This window comes from Mobula hypostoma, chromosome 1, assembly GCF_963921235.1.
Source record: "Mobula hypostoma chromosome 1, sMobHyp1.1, whole genome shotgun sequence".
NCBI lineage: Eukaryota > Metazoa > Chordata > Chondrichthyes > Myliobatiformes > Myliobatidae > Mobula > Mobula hypostoma.
In genome coordinates, this window is record NC_086097.1 from 87,806,746 (window position 1) to 87,827,466 (window position 20,721).

The 20,721-nt window shown below is 38.8% G+C and overlaps 1 protein-coding gene across 12 annotated transcripts in view; it reads left to right on the forward strand.

Annotated features, from left to right (window-relative positions):
* The window catches only part of sipa1l1 (signal-induced proliferation-associated 1 like 1), a 444,836-nt gene that overhangs the window by 299,888 nt on the left and 124,227 nt on the right, over positions 1–20,721 (forward strand). For all 12 annotated transcript variants that reach the window (XM_063052303.1, XM_063052359.1, XM_063052321.1 and 9 more), the window contains 3 exons: positions 10,835–11,023; positions 13,100–13,274; positions 19,880–19,983. In XM_063052303.1, coding sequence (XP_062908373.1) covers positions 10,835–11,023; positions 13,100–13,274; positions 19,880–19,983 — 468 coding nt within the window. The remainder of the gene's footprint in view (positions 1–10,834; positions 11,024–13,099; positions 13,275–19,879; positions 19,984–20,721) is intronic.

A 20,721-nucleotide genomic window follows, 5' to 3' on the forward strand; every position in this document is an offset into this window, starting at 1 on the left:
TGTATGCTCAATTGCTGTTTCACCTGTATGACATGTTGAAATCATTGCTTGATATTTTAGCCAACAACCTCGCTGAGACGGGTGTGATGTCAATTATGTGAAGCTGACGATGAGGTGATTTTGGCATGCTGCAACCAACTTGCTGTTCCAGTCCATGGTATTCACTTGGAGCCCAATTCCATTGACTCTACATTATGCAGTTATTTGCTCTCATTCACTTATAATTATAAAGAAAACACTGAAACAAAAGAAGACTGAGTCATGACACTAAATGTACCGATGTCTCCTTTTCTACCATTAGAATTTAGATAGCAATTTAGCTAAAGAACACCATGTTTCCCATTCTAAAAGGCCTTACTGTTGCGAAAAAGTGAGATCTCATCAATTATTACCTTCTAAAATTCTGTGAAATGAGGCCAAAAATAAAATCAAAATTCTCTATTGGTTCAGTGTTGATCTCATTTAGCAGAACTTTTTAGGCTCAAGCCACTTGCACCAAAACAGGCAATTGTGATTGAAAACCATTTCTGATTTATTTGCATTAAACTAATAACATTTTTTACTTGGAAAGTAATTTTTCTGCAGCCAGTAATTTATTGTCCACATACAAGCTGTATTTTCACTGCCCCGGGACTTTTTATGAGAATTTGCAGTTTTTTGATTAGCAAATTGCCTTGCATATAGTGTATGTGAAAAATTGTGCATGTATTCCACTGTGATAAATTGCTGTTCCTGTTTATAATTTGCTCTTGCTGTGAAGATGATTTCCAGTTTTACGTATAAAATCATGAACAATGACCATCTTGCATGGTGTGAAAAATTGTGATGCAATTGAAAAGTGCTGAAATTTGAGTTATCTGAAGTTGTCAATTTTTTACTAAAATTTTTCTTCTGAATATTTTTAACACATAAGTATTTAATAGCACATTCAAGGTCTTGCATCTACTTTTAATTGCGGTCACGGATGCAGTTAGGACAGATGAGACAAATGTATCCTTCAGCACACCACTGAACACGCCTGAGCAGCAGTACTAATTACTTTTGATTAAATATGTGCCAGACTCATTATTTGGCTGTCCTCCTGCTACCTGCATACAGGCAGAGACTAAAGAGCAAAACTCCAGTGATAAGGACATCAACAAAGTGGTGGTCGCAGGAGGCTGCGGAGCAGCTATGAGGTTGCTTTGTGTCAGTGTAGTGGGTCCTGTTCAAGATCTCATCAGAGGATCTGAATGAATATACCACGGTTATCACAGACTTTATAAACATGGTTATAGACAAGTGTGTCCTCACAACAATTTGCCTACCATCACAATAGGTCCAGAGCATATGCCATTTCATTGGCTCTTCACTCAACTCTGTAACTTCTGGATTACAAGGTTCCATACATCAGGATGCTCTTCATTGAATGCAGCTCGGCATTCAGTACTACCATCCCCTCAAAGCTAATCAATATGCTCCAAGAGCTTCGATACCTCCTTGTGCAACTGGATCCTCAATTTCCTCACTTGCAGAGCCAAGTCATTTTGGATTGGCAACAACATCTCTTCCACAATCTTCATTACCACAGGTGCCACACAAGGCTGTGAGCTTTGCCCCATGCTGTACTCGCATTATACGTATGAATCTGAGGCTAAACACAACTCCAGTGCCATATTTACTATACTGCAGTATCATAGACCTTATCATAGGTGATGATAAATCAGCATATAGGAGGGAGATTAAAAATCTAGCTGAGTGGTACTTCAACAGCAACTTCTCACTCAGTGTCAGCAAGATCAAGGAGCTGATTATTGACTTCAGGAGGAGAAAACCAAAGGTCCATGGCCAGTCCTCATCAGGGGATCAGAGGTGGAGATGGTCAGCATCTTTAAATTCCTCTGTGTTATCATTTCAGAGGATCTGTCCTGGACCCAGCGTGTAAATACAATTATGAAGAAAGCATGGTGGCGCGTCTACTTATGAGTTTGCAACAATTTGGCATAACATCTAAAAATTTGACAAACTTCTAAAAGTTTGACAAACCTCTATAGATCTGCATTGGAGAGTATATTGACTGGGTGTATCACAGCCTAATAATGGAAACACCAATGCCCTTGAACAGAAAATCCTACAGAAAGTAGTGGATATGCCCCAGTCCATCATGACTAAAGCCCTCCCCACCATTGAACGCATCTACACAGAGTGCTGTCGCTGGAAAGCAGCATCCATCATCAAGGACCTCACCATCCAAGGCATTCTATTTTCTAGACGCTGCCATCAGGAAGAAGATACAGGAGGCTCAGGACTCACCACCAGGTTTAGGAACAGTTATTATATCTCAACCATCAGGCTCTTGAACCAAAAGGGATAACTTCACTTGCCCCATCACTGAACTGTTCCCACAATCTATAGATTCATTTTCAAGGAATCTTCATCTCAGCTTTTCTATATGTGTTTATTGCTTATTTATTTATTATTATTTTTTCTTTTTCTATTTGCACAGTTTGTTGTCTTTTGCCCATTGGCAGCTTGTCTGTCTTGTCCAGTGGGTCTTCATTGATTCTATTGTATTTCTTGTATTTACAGTGAATGCCCACAAGAAAATGAATCTGAGGGTTGTATATTGTGACATGCATGTCCTTTGATTAAAAAAATTACTTTGTACTTGAACTTTGAAAAGATTTGTTCAGTACCAATCCAGGCAGAACATTAATATTTTTTTTTGGTTTTGAGAAAAATGAAAACATGCCCATGTCTGATGTGAAAACCAGCATGTTTAGTGGAGTTTTTGAGGGGGTCCTACAATATCGTTGCTAATTATACCCTTAATATTGATGTCTTCACTACTCAATTTTGAATCTAATGAGATATTTGTGGTTTATATCACCATTGAAATGTGTAACCCTCTTGTGACTGCATGTTGATTACCTTTGTCCATGCATATATAAGTGAAGGTCAACTTGGATTTCAGTAAATATGTTGCATTAATCTGATTGTAGTCTAAACACTAAACAATATTTTGCTTGTTTTAGATCCAGCGTGATAGAATTGATGAACATATCATTGGTTGTAATGAGGGGAATGGGAGTAATGCAGTGGTGCAGTACCCTCAGGCAGCAGTGCTGAATATCACAGTGATGATATTCAGATTCTCATCCAAAGACTCGATGACCGTTTTCTTCTCATTACTCATACCAGAAACACTGAATACCAGAAGGATATCATCTTCAGCCTACATTTCACTGACAAGTAAATGGTTTTAAGTCAGTGATTCCCAATAGGGGCAGTAAGGGGGCATAGGGAAAACAGAAGTGATCCAGGGTGTGTTCAAGATTCTTGGGGGTGTGGTAAGCAGCACCCTAACTTGAGGCATGAGACCTGACTGACCATGTCAACTCGCTGCTGTCGTCACCTTCCCTATTTATGTTAATTTTTTTTTAGATTAGCCCTGTTAATGATGGATAAATACGTATGGCACAATCTCTGTTAGTCTTAAGGAGATGAAGCCTTAATTTCTAATCCAGCTAAGAAAGAGAAACTACAGAAAGTGTGTCAATACAATGTTACGTATCTGGAGTATGGCTTTGTTTCATCCCTGTCAGATCAGCAATGCCCCATGTGTCTTTTTTGTAACACTGTACTGTCTAATCAAGCCATGAAACTATCAAGATTGCACGAATGCTTCCATAAAAGTCACCCGAAAAGACTACTTATGGTATTATTCAGTTCCAGAAGATGAAAGAAGCATTTGAAAACCGCTGCACACTTATCATTTGCCAAGAAAGCTAAAAATGACGTTGATAGTGGTCTCATTGCTTCTTACAATGTTTCCAAAAAGATAGCAAAGTGTGGAAAATCTCATACAATTAGTGAAAGATTAATAATGCTTGATGTATCAGAAGTGCTCACCAGTGTTCTCAAAATGGATACCAGTATTTTAAATTCAGTTCCCCTGAGTAATAACTCTGTTGCTTGTCATATTGACAAAATGAATGAAGATGTTGAGTATTAACTATACACAAAGCTACAAAAAACAGAATTTGGGATACAGCTGGATGAGTCAACTTACGAGACCTCAAGGCATTGCTAATGGCATATGTATTGTTTATCAAAAATGGAAAAGTTTTTATGAAGAGATTCTTTTGTAAAAAGTTAAAAATAAATATTAATGGAGAATTAATCTATGATGAGCTCAAAATGTATATTGAAGATAAAAGTATTCTGATTAGGAACATGATTTTTTTGTGCAACGTATGGAGCATCATATCTGACAGGTCACCATGCTGATTTAGTAGCATTTATGAAAAAAGAAATTCCAAGTCTATTTGCAAGCCATTGTATAATTCATTGTCAACATCTCACAGCCAAAAACTTCAGCAGTGGCATTTTTCAAGCATGACTCTTGTAATATCTGCTATCAACAAAATTAAAGCTTACCCATTAAATAGCAGAATATTTTGCCAGTTATGCCAAGATAACAATGAAACATTTGAACATTTGTTTCTTCACACTGAAGTGCGTTGGCTGTCAAAAGGCTGCTGCTTAAAACGTTCCTTTGAAAATTTTGACATGGTGATTGAATTTTTGTTCAAAGTCGACAAGAGCTTGAGAAATAAGATTAAACTTCTACGTGGAGATATGCCATACCAAGCTGATCTGTATGACAAAATGAGCATTCTAAATATGAAACTGAAGGGTGAGATTTTCGATTTAATCTAGTCAAAAAGTACAATGTCCACTATCATAGGAAAATTGGAAATATATAAGCAAAACATTGGGAGAATAAAACTGGGTCCTGCCGAAGGGTTTTGGCCCGAAACATCAATTATACTCTTTTCCTGCCTGGCCTGCTGAGTTCCTCTGGCATTTTGTGTGTGTTGCTCGGATTTCCATCATCTGCTGATTTTCTCTTGTTTGTGATTGGGAGAAGAATGTTCTCACAGCTTACCTGCATGGAAAGTATGGCACTCTCTTTCACACACAGTGATTTGCAAGAGTACTGCTTACACCTGCCATCACTGAAGAAGGATTTTAGGAATCAACTCAAGGGTTTGAACAATCTGGAAATTACAGACTGGGTAATTAACCCATTTCTTTGCAAAATGGAAGAACAGGAAGAGAGCTTGTAAGAACTTATCAAAATTCAGAATGATGAAGAAGCAAAAATGTTTTTCAAAAATGTCAGCTTTAGTAGTATGTGGCTACATTGTCATACAAAGTTTCCAGGTCTTTGGAGAAGAGCCAAACTGCTCATCATTGCATTTCCATCCTCCTACCTTGTTGAAAGAGGCTTGAGTGCAGTGAACCCCAGACTCAAAAACAGAAACCCCTTGAACATTGTTACATATGGGGATTTGAGGCTTTTGCTGTCACAATTTGAACCAGATATTTCAACTCTTGCTAAAAAACCATCAAGTTCAAGGACCACATCAATATTGAAGCTGCCATATAGTGTACAGACACTGTGTAAGCTAAGTTTAAAGACAAATAAAAATTTGAAGTAGAATCATTTTTCTCATGTTAACGTTTGGTAGACATGGTTTTACACAATAGGGGTGCTAGCAAGTATGCTGTGCCTAAGAGGGGTGATGCAAGTATGAAGGTCCTTTAGGGGGGCATTGTGCTTTTTAAAACAAGTTTAGCAAACACTGGTTTAGACGAAGCCCAATTTCTCACATCACAATCAGTTTTAGTCTGCACTTGTTCAGGAAGTTGCAAGAGCATTAATAGCTTCACAGCCCATTTCTCTAATGAAAAATAATGTATTTCAGCGTTATGGTACATTTTAGAAACTGTGAGTTAGCATTGGATACAGATCTTTTGACTAGTGAATTTTAATTGTAGTTTTCTTTTAAAAAAAATAAATCTTCAAAAAAACAACACAATTGCTTTCAAATGAACTGATGCAACAAATCTAGAGTACAAGTTAATCCTTAATAACTGAGCCAACATTTATCTTCCAGTGTGGGTTCCTACATAGTTCAGGATACAACAGAGAATTGGTTTGGACTGTTCATTGGAAATAATCTTGCACGATAAGAAATGCATAGGAAAGACGGCTTCCATTTCAGATTTGCTATTCAAATATTTAATCTTCAGGGTCCTGATGAAAGGTCTTGCATGAAGCGTCAACTGTTTACTAATTTCCGTAGGTGTTGCCTGACCTACGGGGTTCCTCCAGAATTTTGTATGTGTTGCTCTGGATTTCCAGCATCCGCAGATTCTTTTGCGTTTTCAATCTGGCAAGCCATTGTTGCCTCTTTCCATCGCAAGTATAGCTCCTTTAGACTGATCAGACCTGTGCACTGCATTCCAAATCTTAGGGGCTTTTCTAATAGCAATAGGGCATTATTAGCTTAGTTTTCAAATCCTTTTGCAATAAAAGGCAACATGATATTTATTATCTTCATTGTTTACTAATTACAATTTAGTAATTACTTCATTACTAAATGAAGTAATGAATTTTACTTCATTAGTAAAATTAGTATTTACTAATTACTAAATACTACTTTCCATGCTGATCTTTCAATTTCTCACAGTTTAAAAATACTCCCATTTCAATATTTTGTGCCAAAGACAATGACCCCATATTTTAAAAATGCAAACACAAGGAAATCTGCAGATGTTGGAATTTCAAGCAACACACATAAAAGTTGCAGGGGGAACGCAGCAGGCCAGGCAGCATCTCTAGGAAGAGGTACAGTCGACATTCGGGCCAGAGCCTTCGTCAGGACTAACTGAAAGAAGAGCTAGTAAGAGATTTGGGAGGGGGAGATCCAAAATGATAGGAGAAGACAGGAGAGGGAGGGATGGAACCAAGAGCTGGACAGTTGATTGGCAAAAGGGATATGAGAGGATCATGGGACGGGAGGCCTAGGGAGAAAGAAAGGGGGAGGGGTGAAGCCCAGAGGATGGGCAAGGAGTATAGTGAGAGGGACAGTTTACCTGGTCCATTTCTGACACCACCCTCCCCTTTCTAGATCTTTTTGTCTCTATCTCTGGAGACAGCTTATCTACTGATGTCTACTATAACCCTATGGACTCTCACAGCTATCTGGACTATTCTTCTTCTCACCCTGTCTCTTGCAAAAATGCCATCCCCTCCTCGCAATTCCTCCGTCTTCACCGCATCTGCTCTCAGGATGAGGCTTTTCATTCCAGGACGAAGGAGGTGTCCTCCTTTTTTAAAGAAAGGGGCTTCCCTTCCTCCACCATCAACTCTGCTCTCAAACGCATCTCTCCCATTTCACGCACGTATGCTCTCCCCCATCCTCCCACCACCCCACTAGGAATAGAGTTCCCCTGGTCCTCATCTACCACCCCACAAGCCTCTGGGTCCAGCATATAATTCTCCGTAACTTCCGCCACCTCCGGTGGGATCTCTCCACTAAGCACATCTTTCCCTCCCCACTGATCTCCCTCCTGGCACTTATCCTTGTAAGTGGAACAAGTGCTACACATGCCCTTACACTTCCTCCCTCACTACCATTCAGGGCCCCAGACAGTCCTTCCAGGTGAGGCAACACTTCACCTGTGAGTCGGCTGGGGTGATATGCTGCGTCCGCTGCTCCCGATGCGGCCTTCTATATATTGACACGACCCAGCGCAGACTGGGAGACCGTTTCACTGAACACCTATGCTCTATCTGCCAGAGAAAGCAGGATCTCCCAGTGGCCACACACTTTAATTCCACGTCCCATTTCCCATTCTGATATGTCTATCCACTGCCTCCTCGACTGTCAAGATGAAGCCACACTCAGGTTGGAGTAACAACACCTTATATTCCGTCTGGGTAGCCTCCAACCTGATGGCATGAACATTGACTTCTCTAACTTCCATTAATGCCCCTCCTCCCCCTCATACCCCATCCGTTATTTTATTTATTTATTTATTTATTACACACACACACACACACACACACACACACACACACACACACCTACATATATAAAAAAATAAAACGCACGTGGCCAAGTTGTTAAGGCATTGGACTAGCGACCTGAAAGTCGTGAGTTCGAGCCCCAGCCAAGGGAACATGTTGTGTCCTTGAACGAGGCACTTGATCACACACAGCTCTGCGACGACACTGGTGCCAAGCTGCATGGGTCCTAATGCCCTTCCCTTGGACAATATTGGTGTCGTGGAGAGGGGAGACTTGCAGCATGGGTAACTGCTGGTCTTCCATACAACCTTGCCCAGGCCTGGTGGGAGAAAAGGATGTTAAGAAGACAAATCCTATTGGCTAATTTAATAAGCCTAACTTAATCAAATGTATTTTAATTTTAAGCAGCAAAATGAAATACTCTGTTATATATTGTAATTAAAGAAACACTACATTTTGAGAAAATCTGCAGAAAATAAAATATCCAACAGCATAACTGTATTAATAAAATAAAGCGTAGTCTTAAACCAGGGTATTGCATTATTAAGAGAGGCCATGCAACACCTTACCCCTACGTCAACTTTCAATAAGGTTACAGCTGATATGATGAAATCTCAGATCCATTTTCCTGCCTGTCCTCCCGTAATCTGATCGATTGTCCATAGCTTCAGTATATTCAATGACTGAACGTCCTACAGTTTCCTGAATTTTAAAAAAATCTGCTATTTTCAGTTGTTAAAGAAGAAAATTCCCTCATATCTCCATGTCAAGTTGGCAACACTTTATTCCGAAACTGTAAAGTCCCCTATAAATCTTTTCATGTTTCAGTAAGACTGCAGCTCATCCTTTTTAACTCCATTAAGCAGAGATAGTTACTCCCCGCAAAACAAAGCCTTCAGCAAACCAGTTGACCTTCTCTCAACTGTCTTCAATTGAAGTCTGACCCTCATTAAATGCAGAGCTATAGTACTGTGCAAAAGTCAAAAGGCACACACGTGTATATATATATATATAAAATATAGTGTCTAAGACTTTTGCACGGTACTGTAGTGTTTTATATATTGCACTGTACTCTTCCCACAAACAAAAACATATCATGACATGAGTGATGATAAACTGATTCTGATATGGTGGACTCAAAATCGAAGGGGGCAGGGAGAGGGGAGTCATGGTTGGGAAGAGGCGAGGGAGCAGGAAGCACCAGAGAGACCTTCAGGACTGGTGAAGGATCTTGGCCAGAAACATCATCTGTTTACTCTTTTCCATGCTGCTTAGCCTGTTGAGTTCCTACAGCATTTTGTGTGTGTTGATTAATAAACCAGTTGTTTGAATCAAATTACCTTGCCTGGTATCTTAGGGTTGAGCTTGTCTGCTCCCACACCAGCCCACATCCCTGGCATTCTTCCTGCCCCACACCTAAGGTTGCCAACTGTCCTGTATTAGCTGGGACATTCCATATATTAGGCTAAATTGGTTTGTCCCATACGGGACAGCCCTTGTCCCGTATTTCCCCCACTAAGGTGGAGCGTTCCTATGAAACCGTTCGTAAGCCGAAATGGCGTAAAGTGCAGAAGCAATTGCCATTAATTTATATGAGAAAAATTTTTGAGCTTTCCCAGACCCAAAAAATAACCTACCAAATCATACCAATAACACAAAACCTAAAATAACACTAACATATAGTAAAAGCAGGAATGATATGATAAATACACAGCCTATATAAAGTAGAAATAATGTATATACAGTGTATCAGAATAGGGAAGATTAAGCCAAAACCGATTTGTAGGAAAAAATTCGGCATGTAAACGTATGCGCACATCACACATGCACACACAGGTCCCCGTGCAAGGCTTCATGGTCATGGTAGTCTTTCTCGGGGTAAACACAAGCTTCCCGCATTTGACTGCTACTTTTGTCCCTTATTTGGGAGTGAGAAAGTTGGCAACCCTACCCACACCCCTCCTGTAGCACTCCACCCTTGCCATTCTTGATATCTTTTGCTCCTGCCAGATTTACAATCTCACTCTCCATTCCAAGTTGACAAATACAGAATTGTGCAGAAGTGTTAGGCACCATAGCTACATATATGTGTGCCTAGGACTTCTACACTATATCTGGTGTACTCCAGGTGTGATCAAAGTAGTTAGAAATAGAGCTACTGGATACTAAACCTCTCCATATTTTACATCTTACTTCTGAAATATTTGCATGATGAATTCCCATTGGTGCTGTAGAACCTGTAGCTAAAAAATCCCAGACTGAAATTGTTTGGTGCTGGCCTTATCCAATAGGGTTCTGGCCTGAAATCGATCTGTAATTTTACCTGATTATGCAGTATCTTTACCAACTCTATGATGTTGAAAATTTTGCATGTACAATTTCTAGCAAAACATTATGTTGAGTTTATCATTTATATTCATATTAATTAATAGAAATCCTAAAAGCATTTCATTCATTTGAAATAGGACAGCAAACTTCCCTCTGTTTTATCTATTTTGTTTGCTTTATATCCACACTCTCAATTCATCTCGACTATTCTTGAGAGAGTTTGATTCCAATTCAGAGGCCAATAATGTCTACAAAAGGAAAGTTTTAAAACCTTGCATACATGCATTCAAGATCATTAGATCATTTTTCATAGCTAAAAGCATGGTTTCTTACCTGGCTCATGTTGCCTCAGGGAATGGGCACCTTTCAGTCTTTTCATGATGGTTTGCCTCTAAATGAGGGTAGGTTGTAACCTAATATTCATGAATGGATATTTATAACAAGACATTTGGAAATGATCTGAAGTGGGAACCCTGGCTGATTTTCCTATTTTCACTGCTGTGGTATGGTGTTCACTGAGTTTGCCCAGCAAAACATAGACTGAAAATTGAACACAAATCTTGAGCCAATGTAACTCTCTGAGTAAATAATCAAAGGCACAGGGGTTGACAGCAATATAAAATCTCGTTTGATGTTTTCCAGCTGACTACTTTACGAGGTTCTGTGTTGGAAGATGCAGTTCCTTCAACAGCCAAGCATGGCACAGCTAGAGGTATACCCATGAAAGAAGTACTTGAATTTGCTGTACCAGAACTCAGTGTTAATTGTCTGAGACTGGGCCTGAATACTCCAAAAGTTACAGACCAACTCATGAAATTGGATGAGCAAGGAGTGAGTATTTTTCATTTAATCTTGCTTTCTATAAAATGTTTATTTTTGTATTTTTCACAAGGAAGGTTGGAGGGTTTAGTTCAGTTGCTGCCTTGCCGCAGGAGCTTCAATGAAAGACATTAAGGAAATGACACTCTTGGATTTTAATGAGATGACTGAGGTATCATCTCTTTTGAGTTTAAAATTTGTTTAAAACTTATAAATTGTCACCACTAATTTTTAAAACAACCCTTATTAAGTTAATTTAATTGTAACATATTACAATCTGCATGTTATTCATTGCTCATGGATGTGGTTATGGACTGCAAATGATCTCATGAGGTCAGTTATATTTTCCAGTTTGATGCAGTTAGTTCTCTAATTTCCGAAATGTTTACTGGAGTTAAGACCACTCAGTTCCACCATGTTTTAAAAATGGTTGAGATCACTTCTAAAATCTAGAACAACTTGTGCAATGAGTGAATAGGAACCCTGGGCTTATGCCACTGCTTACTTGTTATGTTTTGTTCTGCTTCTTCAGTCAAAATAAAATCACTATAGTCATCAAAGTCAATACAGTAAAAATGGAGGCCATTCAGCCCATTTATTTTGTGCCAACTCTTTGTAGAGTCCTCTGGTAGTTCCATCCCACTGCACCTTCCAAAGTCCACTCCAAAGCCATACTTGAATCCAAAGATATTGGATCAAGCTTGATGTTTCCAGTATGGATATGGCAAATCTGAAATGTCTCAAATCTGTAACTGTTAGAATGACAGCTGGTAGCTTTTTATTGGTATATGGCTTTGTTCTGTAACTTCTGGTTGTTTACCCATCATTGAAGTTCCGAAGGAAGTTTATGGTGTCCTTAACAATTTCAATCACAATCTATTTCCTTGTCGTGAGTGTTTGGTGCAGATTGGTCTTCTTATGGCATAACTTGTCATCTGGAGTAGTGAGCCCAGGATGGCACAGTGGTACAACTGGTAGTGCTGCTGCCTCTCAATGCCAGTGCCTTGGTTTCAGTCCTCCCTGCACATTCTCCCTGTGCCCACCTAGGTTTCCTCCTACATCCCAAGCAATGTAGGTTGGTAGGCTAATTGGCCACTGTGAACTGCCCCCAACGATATGGCTGAGAGGTAGAATCTGGAGGGAGTTGATAGGCATGCGTGCAAAGTAAACTTAGATTAGTTTATAATGGGTGCATGATGATCTGCATGGATTTACCAGGCCTAAGTGCCTGTTTCAGTACTATGTAGCTTAAAGAAATGTCACAAAATTCGACTGGTAATAAAAGATATACGTTCTCCCTCTCCATCTTGATGCTGATGTTGTGTTCCTGATGCATCTTATTTTCCTGCAACCATCCTGACATAAAAAATTGTAATAGTAAAAAGACTTCCCACCAGATTCAATTGCTCTTTAGCACTTAGTACTGAAAAAATCAAATTACAACCCTGAAGCCTTGGCAAGGCTTTCACACAAGCTTCTAAATTTATCCCTGTGTCTGTATCTGTGTGGTTCCATTGTTTTCATTTTTTTTCTGATCAAAAGTGACTGTTATGACAATAGGGAAAATGTTTTCATCATCAGGCCTATTTTTTTAAACCTACATAATACAACCTGCCAAAACTGAGGCTCCAGAATTAAAGAAAGTGCTTGGCCTGTCCTCGTATATATTAAAAGAAAATAAATGTTCTGAGCCTGTTCTGCATTTATAGAACTGAAACTGATTCATTTTTTAAAATAAATGATTGTAAAATTATCAAAAATCATCTGGTTAATTATATCATTCAGGATGGGAAATTTCACTCCTTTCCTGACCTTGGCCTTCAGATGATTCCAGTCCTGCTGTCCCAGAAACTCTGCATCAGACAAACAGATGGACTAGAGTCGGCGCTGCCTGTCTCTCTGGACAAGTCAAGTTTGTTTTCAAATAAGTGATTATTCCATGTTAGAAATCATTGCTAAAGATACCATCTGAGAGACCATAGCAATACCATTTGTTTGATGCCTAGTGTGGCCAGTGGATTGATGCTTCATCATTCATTTAGACAGTCAATGCAAAATGATGAAATTATAACCTTTCTAATCCAACAGCTTAGTTTCCAGCACAAAGTGGGGGTAATGTACTGTAAAGCCGGACAGAGCACAGAGGAGGAGATGTACAACAATGAAGTGGCTGGTCCTGCATTTGAAGAGTTTCTCCAGTTGCTGGGAGAAAAAGTACGTCTCAAGGGCTTCGGCAAGTACCGAGCACAGCTGGACACCAAAAGTAAGGACTTTGGAAGTGTGCCCAAATAGGGGCTCAAAGGGCCCCTCTCTATATTTTCTATCTTCCCTGTTTAAGCTATTTCAACATCTGAAGTTTATTTGGTTTTCATGACCCTATGGTCATTGGCAACTATCAGTCACAGCATAAGTGGCCTGAGAAAGCAAATGGTAATAAGCTGCTTGGGAACAGAGAATCAAAATGCACTTTTTTTTACGAATGAGAAGTTGATCAGGTGTGTGACAATTGGTAGGAGCTACTGAATGGACTGGATTCTCCCCATCAATCATGTCATCAGAAAGCATACACGTGTGTAAGATGGAGGGCAGCCGAAGATATTAATAGGCCCTCAGCTCACAGAAAGGACTCCTGTTCCTCTGATATATCATGTAGTCATTGATGAATTCAGCACGAGTGACCTGAGTATTTGAGGTAATTATAACTTTCAGAAGCAGTGGGAATGGGTTAGGTCAGGGGTGGCCAATCTTTTACATTCCATGCGTCAATATTTCACTCACGAGTTCAGATGCGCCATACAACTCTTGTACCCCCATTCAATTCTTGTAAAAATATGTTAATTTAGAACTCGTTCGTGAAAAAAATCACATCTGAACTTGTGCGTGAAAAAATTGATGCAGGGAATGTAAAAAGTTGGCCACCCCTGGGTTAGGTGAAACTTGTTAAAACTGTTACCAGCTTCCATTGGGAACCTGATGCACTTACTTGCTGTTTTAATGGTGAAAGAAGAAGAGATGGGCACCCAGGAAATTGGTTGTTGATACCTTTGGAGGGCTGCCTGCGTTTTTTAATGGAGAGGGCATGCATTCTGTGAGGGCTGTTCATCACAGTGCTGTTGGTTTTGGGATACTTGTCATTTAAAAGGAGGCAAGAAGGGCCAAATACCTGAAATTTATTTATTGAGGTACAATTTACAATGAACAATTAACCTACCAATTGGTGTGACTTGTTCCCAAACAGCAGCTTTACCCTGAAACCACCACTGAATGTTCTTTATGGAATTTCCATTTATGTTGCCTCTTCATCCAAAGCAATACTCCTCCTTGGCTTAATGAACTAATGCATTGATGACAAACAATCCTATTAGTCAAATTGGATTTCTGATGGAGAAAACAGGAAAACACAGAGAAAAATGTGTATTGCCAGCTTCAGAATCCTGTCCCAATAATTTACAAATGTTATGAATTGCCTATGGCTATAATCATACACTAATATATCATTGCTCAATACACTGTAAGACCTTTCCGCCATCTAGGAGACACGTCAGAATTATAATGAAGGCAGCTTACCACCACTTTCCCAAGGGCTTTTAGGTTTAAGCAATGAAGCCTAAGAACTAAAATCTAATACCCAAGAATAAATAAAAGTACAAATGTTGCATAATCACTGTTTAACATTGAGAATTTCTGAATCTGTTATCAAGTAGTTGACATTGAATTGCAGCAGCTTGCTTGATTGATGCAACGGAAGAGTAAAAATAAAACTGCAGATGCACAAAATGCTGGAACTACTCAGTATGTCAGGCTGCACCTGTGAGAAGAGAAACAGGCACTATTTTGGTCAGAAACCCTTTGTCAAAGCAGAATATTTTTGGCATTTTCTTGCTTTTACTACAAGGTAACATTACTGCTTACCCCAGGTGATGTAACTAGTAATTGCAAGTTCTTCATCCAAGTTCAACCATTTGCCTGAGATTTTTACAAAAATTGACTATTTCATTTCATTTATAAAACTTGGTACTCCATCAGTATTATTTTCTGCTCTGTATAGTTCAGGTGTGTATATTAATGTTCTTGATCTGGTGAATCTCTCTGCTTGCATATACCCAACATCTTTCAACATCCAGCTTTGCCCAGTTAATTTTCTTGTTAATTATTTTGTATTCATTCAGACAGTATCCTATCCCATCCTCTTTTCTGCCCAGTGCTCATCCACTTGTTATCTATCAGATCCACCACTCCACTAAATGAAGAACAAGCCAATCGTCCCATTAAGATCTTAAAGGAAATGAAGGCTTTATTTTTTTTTAAGTCCTCTGATTTGTTATTTTTTTCTCCTGGGCTACTTTTTCAGTTTTGTTGAAATCAATCTTCCTGTCCAGTGCATTTGTTTCTGTATGAAATGTATCTGTCTGCAATTAGCCATTTAAAATTTAGTGTGTTGACCAGTAATCCCAAAGGGCTCAGTAAGATTTAACATAATAAACTTCTATTTCATTAAGTATAATATAAATATCTTTTGTGGGTATGTAGACATACTGCTTGAGAAAGGAGCTCCATATTTCCATTCTCCTTTCTCCTCCCCAGCACAGCCAGTGAATGATGGTAAATTAAATGACTCCCTTTCTCTTGATTTTACTTCTGCTCAAAAGTAATGAGTTGTTTTTAATCACAGTTGTTTCCCAGCCATCAATTTGTCAATTTCGCTTCATTCCTTCTCATGCAGTTATTTTTGCTTTTATATTAGTTAATGTTCTCTGCATTTTCTTGATTGCTTTTATTTTTTTCCAGATCTTGCTTTTATTTATATTTTAATTTATATTCACATTTAACTGTTTAGCTGTTCTCCTAAATCTCCCTTTCTGTTGTGACATACTGCATCTTCATGGAATGGTTCTCATGTTTCAGAATGATGAAATGAAAACTCTCTTCCTGACAATGGCCATTAGCCATATGTTACACTTGTTAATCTTTCTTTCTTTTATTTCTCTTGTGGCTGCAGTAATAATCCAGAGTTCTGTCAATGTCAAGGCTCTGCTGATATATTTGCTACTCAATGTACTCTTACAGAGTTTAGTTTTTTCCTTTCGTGTCCTGTGAACCCTCATGCACCACCCTAACCAATCTCTTTTCTAATCTTTCTGAGATGCTCATCTGACCTGTGATGTAAAAAGGCCAATTGTTTATGACATGCTATTAATGCAATACCAAGTGGTATTCAGTGCATGAATGATGTTCTACCCTGTATGACTGAGATCACAGGATGCAGATTTTGTCTGCAGAGTTGCCTGTAGCCAGTAAACATGAATCATTTATAACTAGAAAACTTGAGCCTGACTTTTGAACCACAGGGCCATCATTAGTGGCATCTGTTAGTATGAGCAATTAAAGCCACGTGAGAGGGCATTCCCTAACCATGTCTCCACCCCCACCTGCCTCTATTCATTGTTCATTTAAATAGTGGCTTATCTCTCCCTTATCTATATCTATTCACGTGAATTCTATAACACGTAATTCTACGACCTGATATAAATGTCAGCTTTGGTATATTACTTTTCTCCTCCTTTCCTTGACCTGAAGGAACTGCTTGTTTGAGATCAGCCATCTCATTTCTGCCTGTAGATTTCAGATTTGGAATCAGGCTTAATATCGCTGATATATATATGATGAAATTTGTTGTTGTGCAGTAGCAGTAAATTACAATACATAATAATAAAAATTATATTTCAATATGAAATATATTATTCATTAAGTAAGTAGTACAGAGAAAGAGAAAAATATAGTGAGATAGTCTTAATGGGGTAATTGTCTGTTCAGAAATCTGATAGCAAAGGGGAAGAAGCTGTTCCCAAAACATTGATCTGTGTCTTCAGGCTCCTGAACGTCCTCCTTGATAATAGCAATGAAAAAAATTCATGCCTTGGGTGACTGGGGTCCTTGATGATGGATACAGCCTTTTTGAGCCATTGCCTTCTCTGATGGGAAGGCTGGTGCTCTTGGTGGGGCTGGCTGAGTTTGCAACTTTCTGCAACTTTTTCTGATCCTGTGCATTGGCTCCTCCTCCACACCAAACGGTGATGCGACCAGTTATAATTCTCTGCACGGTACATCTGTAGAAACTGAGAGAGTCTTTGGTGACATATCGTGTCTCCTCAAACTCAAAATATAGCCACAGTTGTAACATCCAGGAACTTGAAACCGCTCACCCTTTCTACTGCTGATCCCTCGGAAAACTGGTGTGTGGTGTCTCAACTTCCCCTTACAGAATTCCACAGTCAATTCCTTGGTCTTACTGATGTTGAGCAAACGGTTGTTGTTGCGACATCACTCAACCAGCTGATCTCTCTCACTCTGTAATCTTCCTCTTCATCATCTGAATTGCTGCCAACAATTGTATCATCAGCAAGTTAATAGATGGGCATAGCAAGAGTAGAGCAGTGGGCTAAATACGCATCCTTGAAGTGCAGAGGGATGTACAGAGGCCCAGGTTTTGGAGCTTGTTGATTAACATTGATGGTATTGAATGCTGAGGTGTATTCGATAAACAGCAGCCTGATGAAGGTGTTGCTAGTGTCCAGGTGGTCCAAAGCCAGTGTGACTACATCCACTCTAGACCTGTTGTGGCAATAGACAAATTGCAGCATGTCAAGGTTCTCTCTTAAGCATGAGTTGATTCTGACCAGACCATCCTCTCAAAACACTTCATCACAGTAGATGTGAGTGGATCTGAGCAATAGTCATTGAGGCAGCTCACCCTGTTCTTCTTGGGCACTGATATGAATGTTGCCCTTCTGAAGCAGGTGGGAACTTCCAACTACAGCAGTGAGAGATTGAGGATGTCCTTGAACACTCCCAATAGTTGGTTAGCACAGGTTTTCAGTGCTCTACTAGGTACACTATCAGGGCTTGATGTCTTGTGAGGGTTCACACTCTTCTAAGATGTTCTGACACCAGCTTCCAAGTCAGAGATCACAGAGTGACCAATTGCTGCAGGGATTTGCACAGTAGTAGTTTTATTCTCCCTTTGAAATTGTGCATAAAAAGGTGTTGAGCTCAGCTGGGAGTGAAGCATCACAGCCATTCATGATGTTAGGTTTCACCTTGTAAGAAATAATGGCCTGCAAACCCTGCCAGAGCTGACGTGCATACAACTCAGTCTCTAACTTCAATCAGAATTGTTTCTTCACTCTTAAAATAGCCTTCCATGGGTCACCTTCCTAATTTGTATTAGGAGTTCTATTAGAGTCAGTGGTACTTACAATAAGTATCCAAGGGATCGACTCGTATTAGGCAATATATTTAAAAATTCCTTGAGTTATGCTTATTTTTGTAACAGAAAACAAATCATGCATAAATTTGAAATTCTATGTAATGATTTTGACCCTTACTGCTTTCAGTAGGATGACAGGGTATTATGTTCAAAGGTGTAGCCCTATTTTGCTGTAATGAACAAAGTGATTCCATTTATTGGTTGGCATCCTAGAAAAAAAATATAAAATTGCCATTAATAAGGACAATCCAATTAATTAGAAATGGATTTTCTTTTAACATATCATCTCAAACTTGGAAGTCAATAAAACATCTTTGAAAAATAGCTCATCCTGATATAAATATGTCATTATTAATAGTTATAATTGGCCTAACTTAAAAAAAGACAGCATTTTCTTTCTTATAGCCAAGCTGTAACAGAAATAAGCATCAGGTGAATCAAGACTAAGAAAGTTACTTCAAGTTCAGAAGAAATTAGTGAATATTTCTAAAGTTACCGAGATGAAAATAAGAAATTGATGAAAATCTGCACACAGGCCATTTAGCTCAACACCCAGAAAGCTTTTCCTGTGCTGATGAAGAGTGCAATCTTTATGGATGAACAAGCATTACTAATCAAGAATGAAGCTTTCTCTTCCAGAAGTTCTCCTTCGTCACTTCAACAGCAGGATTTTTTAAAAAAAAGTGTTTTACAACAAGTCTATAAACCATATTTTTAGTTCTGTTTATAATATTGTACGAAGGTTTACTAATTTATTATCGCTTTGGTCAGATTCTTTATTTGAGCCAAACCACTGTATGACTATTGGTTTCATAGAGGCCTTTTATTGCTGCTGTGAGCAACTTTAACATGAGAAGTCAATGGAAACATTAGGAATTATCAGTTTACTCCATATAACCTAGAAATTTCATTCACTAGGAATGAAGTTAGAAGACCATACTTTTGTGAATACAAGTCTTCCCCTCTGCTGTCTGATTTCTGAATGGACAGTGAACCCATAAACACTATCTCTCTACTTTTTGTACTGCTGCTGCAAAGTCAACAAATTTCATGACATATGCCGGTGGTATTAAAACTGATTCTGATTTAGGGGTACTGTTTTGGGTACTGTTAGTTGTAGGTGGATTATAATGGAATACTAATTGAGTTCCTTTGAAGTTGCCCTGCAGACAAAATAAAATCTGAAATTAACCCCTGCATTTTTGTTATTGCTTGTGTTCAATTTAAGTTTCTATTAATCAGAACATTACATAGTGTTGCAATCTACTTTGGGGGCTAAGTTCTTTCAGGCTTCCCTAAGTCTGTATTTAAATTTAAAATTTAAATTTTATGTAGTTATTTATGATGGTGTGCTTAATCATTTAGGTTTGATAATGAACTCTGGGGTTGCAATTTATGTTTGTTATTGATATGGTCCTGCAATCGGATAAATAAGCGCTGGATAGCTTTGAACAGCCTGCCTGCAGAAGATGGCAGTTCAGTTGTAACAACATTGTAGTAAAACTTTCAATAGATTTTTTCTGTATGCTGATCTGTGATTTCATTGTAGTCACATCTGTTTTTGAGTTTCTCACTAATGATGTATTTTGCTGTGTTTTCAGCTGACTCAACCGGTACTCATTCCCTCTACACGACCTACAAAGATTATGAGATCATGTTTCACGTCTCCACTCTCCTTCCTTATACACCAAACAACAAGCAGCAGGTAGGCCTTGGTACTTCAGCAAGAGAAAGATTTCCTTTACTTACAAAGCCTTTATTTGGGCACAGGTTTAAGTGATGTGCAGATTAATTAGTACCTTTAATACCTTAACTCAGTTTTGTCCCACCTGTTCAACAGTAAAAATGCTAGGCTGGTCTATAACCTGATTAGAGTGAAAATCCAAGATTTCAAATACTCTTTGCATTTTCTTTCTCCCTCAGCAGTTAATTGTTGTTAATTGTTTTGGCACTTCACCTCAGGGACAATCTCTCAAGTTCATTTATATACAAAAACAAATTTTGGATGTCAAAACCCTTGACATGCACATTTGCACATTATAATGCAAGGTAATAATCAAGAACAAAAGTCATTGGTAAACATTGCTATTACATGGTTCATTAATTATGAATAACCACTTGTTGAGTGAGAAGCAGAATGTGCAGGTATTGAGATCAAACATAGAACCTTTCTATATTCTAAATATTGGATCATCACCATCATCATAATGTGCCCTGTCATAAGACCATGATTGTTCTTGACAAATTTTTCTGCTTAAGTGGTTTACCATTGCCTTCTTCTGTAGAGTGTCTTTACAGGATGGGTAAACTCAGCCATTATTAATACTCTTCAGAGATTGTTTGTCTGGTGTGAGTGCTTGCATAACCAGGACTTGTGATATGCATCAAGTGCTACACCTCCTTTGGTAGTGACGTGTTTTCAACCCACCACCCAGATATCAAA